The sequence below is a fragment of the Sorex araneus genome, chromosome 1 (assembly GCF_027595985.1).
Source record: "Sorex araneus isolate mSorAra2 chromosome 1, mSorAra2.pri, whole genome shotgun sequence".
Lineage (NCBI taxonomy): Eukaryota > Metazoa > Chordata > Mammalia > Eulipotyphla > Soricidae > Sorex > Sorex araneus.
The window spans coordinates 72,492,781-72,504,930 of record NC_073302.1 but is presented as its reverse complement, the minus strand read 5'-3'; the positions used below and the strand labels follow the sequence as shown (position 1 = coordinate 72,504,930).

Sequence of the window (12,150 nt, the reverse complement as noted above, 5' to 3'; positions counted from 1 at the left end):
TGGCCTGAGGACTGTGGTCTGGAATATATAGTGAATGTCCTCAGGAAGAACCAAACTTTAAGTTTGATATATCTCTTACTGTGCTCATACAGAATGACATTGCTAGAAATATTAGAAGTAAATGTACTATAACTATTTAAGTGGATTACTAGCTGAGGAAAGAAGAAAGTGACACACCCTGGATGGGATCCCCTTAAGCGGATCTCCTAGTAATCTGGAGTAATCTCCTTAGATGAGATTAGGTCCTTGAGTTAATTTCCTGGAAGAGTGGTCTTACACCTCTTTGTTGATTTGTTAATGTTCAACCCACCTTTGTATCACCGCCCTATGTGATTGCTATATGAATGAAGACTGTAAGAGCAAAGCGAGTGAGAATCAGCATCAGAAGTAGAGTGAGAGTCAGAGTCAGAGTCAGAAGTAAGGGTCAGAGTCAGAAGTGAGGGTCAGAGTCAGATGTGAGAGCAAGTGGGGTTCCAGAGAGAAAAGCAGGATAGATCTGGAAGAGAGATCGGTAGAGAGATTGGAAGACCAGAGGAGAGACGACAGAGAAAGAGAGAAATTGGAAGAGACCAGAGGAGAGACTACAGAGACAGAGTCAGAGATAGAGAGACAGATTGAAGAGAGCACAGCAGCACACACAGAAGCAGAGCACAAAGGAGGAGCCATCCCGATCCAGTTTATACACAGTGGCTCAAGAGCACTGAACTCGAGGGGCGAGAGGGGAGAGAGAGAGAGAGAGAGAGAGAGAGAGAGAGAGAGAGAGTGCCCCCCCCACCGAGAGCCTGCAAACACACATCACCCTTCCCTGCACTTGTGTGCTTATATTTTGCACAGGTAGGGTGCTTGCCTTGTAAGCAATAGACCTGCATAGAACCATGAGTAACGCCTGAGCACTGCTGGGCATGACTCAAACACACACACACACACACACACACACACACACACAGAGTGTGAGTGTGGTTATCATTTGGAGAAATCAGATTTTATTTTGCCAAATACCAATTTGCAGTATTTGATGGCCTAAAAGTCTGGGTCCATTAAAACATTTTTAATGCTACATTGTAGAACTATATTGTCCATGTCTACTACAATAGTTACTAACCACCACTGTCACTATTTAAATTTTAATGTATTAAATAAACTATAAACTTCAGTTCTTTACCTACACTAATGGTAAATACTCATGTCAAGTCCTTAGTCACATATGGCTAGTGGTCAAGGTAGTGCAGATGACACAATAGTTCTATGATCACAGAAAGTTCTAAACAGTGCTGTTATATAGAAGACCATTTTAAAAAGCCAGAAAGGTGGGCCAATAGTACAGGTGTTGTGATGCTTGGCCTGCAAGCAACTGGCCCTGGTTTAATACCTAGCACAACGTATGGTTCCCTGAGCATAGCCAAGGGTCACCCCTGAGCACAGACTCATAACAGCCCATAAGCATTGCTGAGTGTGACCCAAAATTTCCCAGCCCCACCTCTTAAAATGAAAAAAAAAATCAGAAAGATCTTGAGGAGAAGCAGTGCTGTGATTTGTCTAATATTAAAGGTAGTTTAGGACCATGAAAGAAGATTAGAACAAAAAGGAGGATGAGAGAGGTATTAGTGATAGTGAATCAACCCAGAGAAGCAAACACAGGTATTCCTGTGGTTATTAAGTTACAATCAATCCTTGTACCCTTTAACATATTAGAATAAATTGATATACAGAAGCTTAAACCTGAAAAGAATCTCAGAGATAGAAAAAAACTAATAGAATTTAAAAAATCAATAGTTACAAAATAAAATTCATCACAGCTCATTTAATTATACTAATTATTTTTGTATTTTCTATTTCTGATGTATATATAGCATTGTTTCTAACCTCAAAGGGGAATTAAAATAACTCTGGAGAGGCCAATGAAGAAACTTAGGGGAGTTGGGTAACTGGCATTGCTCAGGCCCCCCCTCTATAGCTCGGCCTAGCCCTCGAGACCCTGAGGCACTGTCAGGGTGGCCCTACTGACTGCAGGAACACTGGGCCTCAACACTATTGTCAGGCTCAGTAGGCCGAGTGTTATTGGGAGTAATCCCTGGCCCACCCAGCAATCCAAGAGTCCATAGTGGTATACAGAAAAGCTAAAGAAGAGGGAAACAAAATTATTATGTCAACCATACAAATGGCTGCTTCTCCAAATTTTCACTCTGAAAATTGGTAGTTAAAAAAGAAAGCTAGAAACACATATTCTCTTTTTCCAACAGGAACTATATTACAAGGTAATCAAAGAATCTGCTTGTGAAGAAAATGCCCATTTTATAGGAAAACGCCGACAAAAGCATGTAGATGGAATTAGAGAGTGAGAAAATCACCACTTTGAAATTTGATAAAGGTAACTATTATTCGTAGATGCTACATTTGGTAAAAGTTGAGGGAGGTGCATCTTCACTGGCTTCAAAGTTCACACTAGGGACCATGGACACGGTCAGTAGAAAGCATGGCTTACGTCTATAAAGCCTTGGATTTGATTCTTGACAGTGAAAAAATAAAAGTCCCCCCATGAGCTACTGGGTACTCCCAAAGGGGAAAATAATGACAAATATAAGCCATCACCAGCGTCACCCTTTAGTTGTCCCAGCATCCCGAATGATTAGACAATCGGAGACCATGGCCCCTAACATGACTCAACATGAGTACAAAGCATCATTTCAAAAATATTCTTGCTGAAAAGAACCAGAATCCAAGGTTTTAGAACCAATTTTCAGTTCAAAAAACAGAACAAAAATGAAATTAGGTGAAAGTTAAATGACGCCATAATAAAGGAATCAGAACATTCCAAAAGAAGGGATGGGGCATTCTGTCAGTTGTCCTAGTCTCTTCAACAAAACTATTTCATTAAAAAATTAAAACAGGGGCCCGGAGCCAGCTCAAGTGGTAGAGCACCTGCTGAGCATGTGTGAGGCATTAACTTGGGTCCCTGCCCAACACCACATCCCGCACCCTGGCCCAGCACCACCTGGTCAAACTGTCGGGCAATACACTGAGCTGAGCATCACCAGAGTTGCCCCCACATTCCCTTGCACAACTGGGAAGGCCTTAGAAAAATTAATCAATAAAAATAAAGAGTGGGGTATTTTCTAAGTCAAAAGAGACCTCAGGCAAATAATCAAATGCAATGTTCATCCCTTAATTTGAAGAAACTAGTTTGCACAAACCAGCTATAAAGAATATTTCAGAATAACTGAGGGAATATAAATGTAGACTGGAAAGAAAAGCAAAGAAATAAAGTTTTAATTTTGTTTATATTATTGAGGTCATGGGCTGGAGCGATAGCACAGTGGTGGGGCATTTGCCTTGAATGCAGCCAACCCATGTTTGATTCCTCCACCCCTCTCAGAGAGCCCAGCAAGCTACTGAGAGTATCGAGCCCGCACGGCAGAGCCTGGCAATCTACCCGTGGCATATTCAATATGCCCAAAACAGTAACAACCAGTCTTACAATGAGGTGTTACTGGTGCCCACTCAAGCAAATTGATGAGCAACGGGATGACAGTGACAGTGATATTGAGGTCATCAAAGAAAATTATTTCTTCTTTTCTACAGATTCACACTGAAGAAATCAGGAGTAAAATGTCATCCTCTTTAATATAGATTCAAAATGCCGTTGACAGAAAAGAGCAAACAAATAGAGAAAAATGTTAACAGTTCAAGGTATGTTAATCTATTCTTTTCTCTTTTCTGATAGCTTGGAAATTTCATAATTTTACAATAAAAGTTTTTAATCTTAAATTGTATCCTAAATTTAATCCAAAGAACCTATTTCAAGCTTTATGAACTATTAAAATATTAGTAATACCATTTATCACTTATATCTGTCCTCCTCCAGAAATGGTATAATCAGCTTAGCAGGTTCTGTAGAGCAACTGTAGTTATTCTGTTTTGTGGCTACACCTGGTATGCCAGGACTTACTCCCAGCTCTGTGCTCAGGGATCACTCAGCAGCACTGGGAAACCACTTGCAGTGCTAGGGATCAAACCAGTGGGATGCATGCAGGCAAGCCCCTACCTGCAGTACAGAAATAATAATGGAGATTAAGTTACCTTAATTAAGATGTTAGATAAGAGATGCTGAACAGATCTTCAGCTCTACATGTTATTTTTAATTTAAAAATTGCTTTCTGAAACTAACTTTTTCAATGAAAGCTGAAATGTTTCAGATAGAGAAAACAAAGTCCACCCAAGTGAGATCCAAGTCAGTCCAAAGAAAAGAAATCCTATTTCTCTATCAGTTTTTTTAACCTGTATATGAATATACAAGTTAAAATAGAAAATTTTTAAAAGGCTGAGATAATTGGAATCAAAGTTCATCTCTTGCCAATTCCACACAGTTGGCAAAATCAGGAAGCAAGAACAATGGCATAAGGGTTAGAGCCAGAGCACAGCAGGCAGGGCATTTGCCTTGCACAAGATTTACCAGGGCATCCCATCCCATAGTCTCCAGGGCATCCCATACAGTTCCCTGAGCAGAGCTCAGAGCAAAGAGTTAGCCCTGAGCACCACTGGTGTAATCAAAAAAACAAAACAAAACAAAAAAGCAATGGATCATTAATGTGCAATCATCTAAAATCTCAGGGCTAGGACAAATGTAGACGTTACTGGTGCCCGATTGAGAAAATTGTTGATCAATGGGATGACAGTGATACAGTGATACATTAAAGGAAAATTTTGCTTACAATTATCGGACACTTTCAGAGGCCTTTCTGAGTCCAGGCAACCTTGAGTTGATTAATTTTGTTTAGCAAAAGCCCCCAGGGAGAAAAACAAAATGAGGTCAATAGGTTTAAGATGACCTTTTGGAAGTTTGCTACACCTCCACCGTTCTCTTCCTCCCTGCCCACTCCCTGGGTAGTGCTTTCAGATTAAATTAGAAATGATGCTTCTCCGTAACTTTTAATTTGCAATTCTGTCCCTCATAAAATGGCTAACAACTTTCACCCTTCTTTAAGTTCGTGTTAACAAGGTCAACATACTAAAATAAACTCTACTTTTAATATATTTATCAGAAAAGACCCATTGAAGGCAGAGAGTGAAAAGTTCTTTGGGCATCATGTGTGAGGAAATAGTGAACATCATCATAACATGCGCATGCAAATCAACAGCTGTAATAAATAACGGACAGGGTATGTTTCACTCAAAAAAAAAACTTGGCCAGGAGGAGGAGTAAAAGCTGCCATAGATGTCCCAAGAATTTTTATTCTCCATCATTCCATGGGAATAGCTTGTCAGACATGAGTAAAAGACCATTTTCAACCTCTTTCCAACCCCCTGCTTCAAGCCAACATTCAGTGTAACAAATATTGTACCTCCAGAAACACCACCCACTGCAGTTAAGATAACAATTCACCCCAAAACCTTTAGCCCATTTCTCACAAACACCTTTGGTTTCCTAACCCTCTTTTTGACAGCTCCGAAAACTGAGGAGGAATTACAATCAATAATGGTTAACTCTGGACAACGGATCTTTTAAAAAAAATAAGAACTAAGACAATAAAAAAGGAGAGATTGGGAAGGGGTGAGAGAATTATATGCCTTGTATTGCTTAGTTTCACTTTTTAAAAGATTACCACCCATTTACAGATCTGCAGATATTTCACTTAAAGAAGCGCTGCAGCGGGGGCTTGGGTAGCAAGTGGAGGTTGGCAGGGGCTGCAGGGCTTATCATCAATGTCACTGTCACTGTCATCCCGTTGCTCATCGATTTGCTCAATCGGGCACCAGGAACATCTCCATGTGAGACTTGTTACTGTTTTTGGCATATCAAATATGCCACAGGTAGCTTGCCAGTCTCTGCCATCCGGGTGAGATACTCTCGGTAGCTTGCCAGGCTCTCTGAGAGGGGCAGAGGAATTGAACCCTGGTTGGCTGCACGCAAGGCAACCGCCCTACCCACTGTGCTATCCTTCTCCCTATGGTGTTTCCCACTAGGAACCCAGACTGAAATTAGGACTGCCCCTAGTGGAAGTACTTGAAATACAGCTGGATGAGGGAAAGAGGGTGAAAAGGGTTGAGGATCTGCCAAAATGTGCTTAGAGCAGGGGAGAGGGGAAGAAGGAGGGATAAGAAGCACCCCGGCCTGAGAATTCAGGTCACAAAGGACTGCAGGAGACAGATGGTAGGGAGAGAAAATAAAGATGAAAACTCAAAGGAAGAAGAGGAATGGACTGCTGTCAACTGCCCCAGGGTGTCTTGGAGACCAGTTGGCAGATGGTTTAAGAAAGACACTGTGAGTCCTGGGAGATAGTTCAAAGGGCTGGAGCACATGCTTTGCATGCTGGAGTCCCACATTACATTCAAGCACTGCTGGCAGAAGACTGAGCACTGGGCCAGGAGTAGCCCCTTGAGCACCACAGATGATGGACCCCCAAATTTAATAATAAAAATAAAATAAAGGGGGCCGGAGTGATAGCACAGCGGGTAGGGCGTTTGCCTTGCACGCGGCCCACCTGGGTTCGATCCCCGGCATCCCATATGGTCCCCCAAGCACTGCCAGGAGCAATTCCTGAGTGCAAAGCCAGGAGTAACCCCTGAGCATCGCTGGGTGTGACCCAAAAAGCAAAAAAAAAATAAAATAAAAATAAAATAAAAAAATAAATAAAATAAAATAAAGACACGGAAGCTTTCATTTGGGACCTTTTCTGCCTTAGAGTGTCTCCCAAAAGTACATTAAATAAAAATAAAGTAAAGCCATTGCAAATCTCTTTTCAGACCTTTTCTGCCTTAGAGAGCCCAAACCTAGGAAGCGGCAAACTGACCCCCACCTCGTCGCTATCCTAAGTTAATCATGAAACAAGCCAACGGTATCAAAACACTTTAGGGTCCACACTTGCCAAATATGCCAGGAAGCAACGTTAAGAGGCAGAGCTGGTGTGTGTGTGTGTGTGTGTGTGTGTGTGTGTGTGTGTGTGTTGGGGATGCGGGGGAAAGGAAGAAACCCCCTCTCCAGAGTTCCACGGATTATGCACAATTGCAAATAGAGCGGAAAAGGCAAAGGTGGGGACGTGAAAGGCGGGTGGGTGCGAGGGGAGCGGAACAGCAACGGGAACAAATACTTGGAAAGAGGGAAAGAAAAAGCAGCAGGTGCGGAGCCCGGGGACGGTCCGGGGAAGAGTCCCGGCGGGAGCGCGGGGACGCGGGAGGCAGGGGGACAGCGGCTGGCGCGGGGCGGGCAGGGGGAGGCCGAGGGGAGCGGGGGGCGGCGGGCACTCACCCCGTTGGCCGCGGCCATCTGCACCACGATCTCCGTGGCCGTGCGGCTGAAGTACCTGCCGTCGCTGCCCACCACCATGGTGCAGCCCTGGCGGTCGCGCAGGTCGATGGACGACAGCACGCTCTGGATGAAGTTGGGCAGGTAGTTGCGCTGGCCCTCGAAGAGCGCGGTGGGCCGCCGCAGCCCCCCGCCGCCCGCCGGCCGCTGGTCTTCGTAGGGCGCCGTGGGCACCGTCAGCACCGGGATGGGGCTCCCCTCCATGGCGCCCGGGGGGTCCCCGCCGCCCCCTTGTGCGCGGGGCTCCTGGTCCCCGGCCGCCCGGCGCCCCCGAGCGTCGCCTGCGCGCACCCGGCCCCGAGCGCGGCCTCCACCTTCCAAGAAACTTCGCTCCCGCCCAACTTCCTCTCCGGCGGCCACGCCCGAGGTGCGGGGTGTCCTCCCCACTCTCGGGGTGTCCTCCCCGACGCTAACGGGCCGGGCCCGAGCCTGCCCCGCCGACCGTTTCCCACCCCGGGCACGGCCGCCGCTGCAGAGCCGCCGGGGCCGGGGGGCGGCGGTGGCAGCAGAGTCGGGGTCCCCTCGCGCACCCCTCCCCTCCCGCGCGGCCCTGTCCCGCGCCGCCCGCGAGTGCCGCGTTCCCTCGCCTGGGCTCCTCTTTTTGAGCAAGGACGGGGGAGGGAGCCGGGAGGGGGGCTGAGCCCTTTGCCATTAGCGAACAGCCCCAGCCAAAAATAACCCTGGAAAGGCGAGCTGAGAATTAGCCTCCGCTGCCAGCGCTGAAATTGGAGGCTGGGCGCTGCGTGTGTGCGTGTGTGTTTGTGCACAACCATGTGTTGCCTGGAATCACCCACTGTCAGGCCCTTTTGTCCAAGTCCAGCAGGGTCTACCCAGCTCTCTCCAGGCACGCACTTTTCCGCATGGGCACTTGGGGTTTTGTTTGTTTGTCTGTTTGTTTGTTTGTTTGTTGTGATTCTTGCAAACCACAGCGCTGCAGACACCTATTTCCTTATTCTCCTGGTTTTTCTTTCTCTGTCAGTCCCATTCACGCGTGGAAAAGGGCCTGTCCTGGCCTTGTATTTGTCCACGCTGCTAAGCTGTTACCAGGGCGAATTGCCCTTAATAGGACGATAAAGTCCTTCTTAGTATTGTACAGGGAATGAAGAGACTCACATTCCAGCACCTATGCATGCTAGGAAGTTCCCCTCAGGTGCCTCCTTTGTTCTGCAGGGGCTAGCACTGTCTCTTCCCTCCATTAATGTTATGTTTAAATTTCAAAACTGAGAAATATTCGACTTTTTTAAAGGAGTGATAGTAGAGCAAGTAGGGCATTTGCCTTGCAGGTGGCCAGCCCAGGTTCAATCCTCAGCATCCCATGTCCCCACTCCATACCCCACCAGGAGTGATTTACTGAGCACAGAGCCAGGAGTAACCTCTGAGCACTGTCCAGAGTGACCCAAAAAACAAAAACAAAACAAACAAAAAATGTGAAATGAAGGACTTTAAGATGAAATCCAAAGGAGGAAGGGAAAATTTCTTATTTTTACATTTCCTTTCACCCTCAAAGCATTTTTCATTCACTAAATCTGGAAGTGTACTGCTTTTCCTTCAGCTACTATTCTATGGATATGGCCTTGCTGTGGGATTGTAAAGCAATTGTTTATAGTGAAATGACTAAGAAATGGCTCACCCATGCACTGAAAACTGATTTTAAAAAAAACTTATGAGACTTTATAACTGCTTTTTTGTTGGGGGAGGAGTGTTTGTTTTGTTGTTGTTGTTGTTGTTGTTTTACTAGAATCACCAAGAGATTACACAGTTACAAAGCTGTTCATGGTCTGGTTTCAGTCACACAATATTCCAACATCCATCCGTCCACCAGTGCACATTTCCCACCACCAGTGTCCCAAGTTTCCCTCTCACCAATCCCTCCTCCCCCAACCTGTCTCTAGAGCAAGCACTCTAGCTCTCTCTCTCCCCCCTCCTCTTTCCCCCCTCTCTCCCCCTCCTCTCTCTCCCTCCCTCTCTCTCTCCCCCCTCCTCTCTCCCCCCTCCTCTCTCTCTCTCTCTCTCTCTCTCTCTCTCTCTCTCTCTCTCTCTCTCTCTCTCTCTCTCCCCTCCCCTTTTGGGATTTGCAATACAGATACTGAGCGGTTATTATGCTTAGTCCTTTACCTATTTTCAGCACACAGTTTTTATCCAGAGTGATCATTTCCAGCTATCTTTGTTTATGACTCTTTTTCTCTTTTCTCTTTGGAGGCTCAAGATGCCTGAAGGAAGCAGGAGACACTGTGTAAGGTCAAGGACACAGTCACAGACACACTTTGAGTTCAAATTCTGATCCTGCCTCTCTCCTTTGTACTACTATCATTGAAATATAAAGAGGAAGCCAGTGAAGTCTAATTTGTATTGGGACTTCTGAGCTCTTCTCTTAAAAAAGAAAGGTGGTTTGTTCACTTTGACTTCTAACTCTCCCCTCCAAGAAAGAGCCCAACTCCTCCTCCCCCATCCTATCCCCAGTTCCTAAAATCTTCCTGGTCTGATTGAAAAACTCAGCTTAGCAGTCTCAACAACCATGCTTGGACAGAATCTCAACATCTCTATACATCTTTATGCCATGAGAGAGTCCGAAAACACTTTCTAATAGCATTTGATTTTGGAAGGAAGGACAGAAGAGGAGAGGAGAGGAGAGGAAGCCATTAGGCCCAATAAGAAGAGAAAAGATAAATGGGCAAAAGGCTTCTTGGACTCCATCTCTCTCTTCCCAGAATTTTCTCTCTCTTGACTCCACCATCATTCCCTCCTACCAAGGCCCAGCTCTTTCCATGGGGACAAGTCTGACATACCACAGACAAGATTTTAGTTTTACCAGTTAACAGCAAAGCCTCTTTCCTTGGCCCAAATCCCAGTCTAATTCCAAAAGTCTATAATGGGTGCAACTTGAGGCAGTATACTTCTCCACACAGTGGGACCCATACACCGAAAGAGAAGACCTTTTCCCAAAGAAACAGGGTTCTGTCCCTCAAAGGGAGGAAAGGGTAGCAGGCAAATAGCTCTTACCAACCATGGGCTTAGCACATTCACGATGAAATCTTTTGAAAATTATTTCCCTCTTCTCTGAATTCATCATTCTTTGTATCACTCGGCAGGAATGTTTCACATTCAGCCACCATGCATAGCATGTCCTCACTCCTCAGTTTGTATGTGACCTTGAAACAATTCCTTAACCGCTCCTAACCTCAGCATCCTCACACAGAAAGGGAGACTGTTTTAACCTCTACCTCATAAATGATTGGGAGGATTAAAAGATTTATTATAGTGTCTGATGAGTAGAAAGGCATTCAATCAATGTCTCCTCTTCAAGTTGCTGTCACCAATAGCCTAGTTTCATTATTATTAATCTATAGACAAAAAAACTATAATTTATTATCTGTGTAGAGCAATACTATAGCTTAAGAGTCTTTGGGCATAGGTGATAGTCAATAAAGCCAAAAGGTTGAATTAATTAATTTGAAAATGAAAGTCCAAGATCCATGGAGTAATTTATCCTGGAAACATACAAAAAATGTTTGTGAGCTATCATCAGGGATATGCAGATCAAAACAACCATGTAATACCACCTCACACCACAGAGACTGGCACACATCCAAAAGAACAAAAGCAACGCTGTTGGAGAGGATGTGGGGAGAAAGGGACCCTTCTGCACTGCTGGTGGGAATGCCTAATGGTTCAGCCCTTTTGGAAAACAATATGACACTTCTCAAAAAATTAGAAACTGAGCTCCCATTTGACCCAACAATACCACTGCTGGGAATATATCCTGGAGAAGCAAAAAAGTATATTGAAATGATATCTGCACTTACATGTTCATCACAGCACTGTTTACAATAGCCAGAATCTGGAAAAAACCCAAGTGCCCGAGAACAGATGACTGGTTAAAGAAACTTTGGTACATCTCTACAATGGAATACTATGCAGCTGTTAGAAAAAATGAAGTCATGAACTTTGCATATAAGTGGATCAACATGGGAAGTATCATGCTAAGTGAAATGAGTCAGAGAGACAGACATAGAAAGATTGCACTCATCTGTGGAATATAAAATAACAGAGTAGGAGACTAACACCCAAGAATAGTAAAAATAAGTACCAGATGGTTGACTCCATGGCTTGGAAGCTGGCCTCATATTCTTGGGAAAAGGCAGCTCAGATAGAGAAGGGAACACCAAGTAAAATGTGGTTGGAGGCCATGCGGGGGAAGGGTGATGTGTGCTGAAAGTAGACTAGAGACTTAACACGGTGGCCACTCAACACCCCTATTTCAAACCTCAACACCCAATTGGATAGAGAGAACAAAAGGGACTACCCTGCCACAGAGGCAGGGTGGGGTAGGGGGAGATGGGATTGGGGGGTAGGAGGGATGCTGGGCTTATTGGTGGCGGAGAATGGGCACTGGTGAAGGGATGAGTTCTCGAACATTGTATGAGGGAAAACACGAGCACGAAAATTTATAAATCTGTAACTGTACCCTCACGGTGATTCACTAATTAAAAAATAAATACATTTTTTAAAAAGTTTGTGAGCTAAAGAAAGTGCTTCAAAAATACACTCAAGAGGTGGGTACACTAGTGATGGGTGTGGTGTTAAATTATCTGCATGAGAAACCATTAGAAATAGTATTGTAAACCATCACAATTTAAAAATAGTCCCAAATTTATCAAGTTAATCCCAATAAATGTGTCACAGTCATGGAGAAAGGAACCGAAGAGGGTCTCCCCTATCAAAGCAGAGAGATTTCACGTTTGACATAAATATTTAGAGAAAACTGAACTAGACTAACTAGACTACTGTCTCCAAAAGGACACCCCTCATCACCCCCAGATGAGTGCCACCCAAATACTGCACAATGCAAA

The 12,150-nt window shown here is 44.7% G+C and overlaps 1 protein-coding gene across 1 annotated transcript in view; it reads right to left on the bottom strand.

Annotated features, from left to right (window-relative positions):
• Nucleotides 1-7,957, bottom strand: part of PGM5 (phosphoglucomutase 5) — a 234,500-nt gene extending 226,543 nt beyond the window's left edge. The window contains exon 1 of the mRNA XM_055135630.1: nt 7,244-7,957. Within this exon, the coding sequence (XP_054991605.1) occupies nt 7,244-7,504 (261 nt within the window). The 5' untranslated portion in view covers nt 7,505-7,957. The remainder of the gene's footprint in view (nt 1-7,243) is intronic.
• Nucleotides 7,958-12,150: the final 4,193 nt, after the last annotated feature.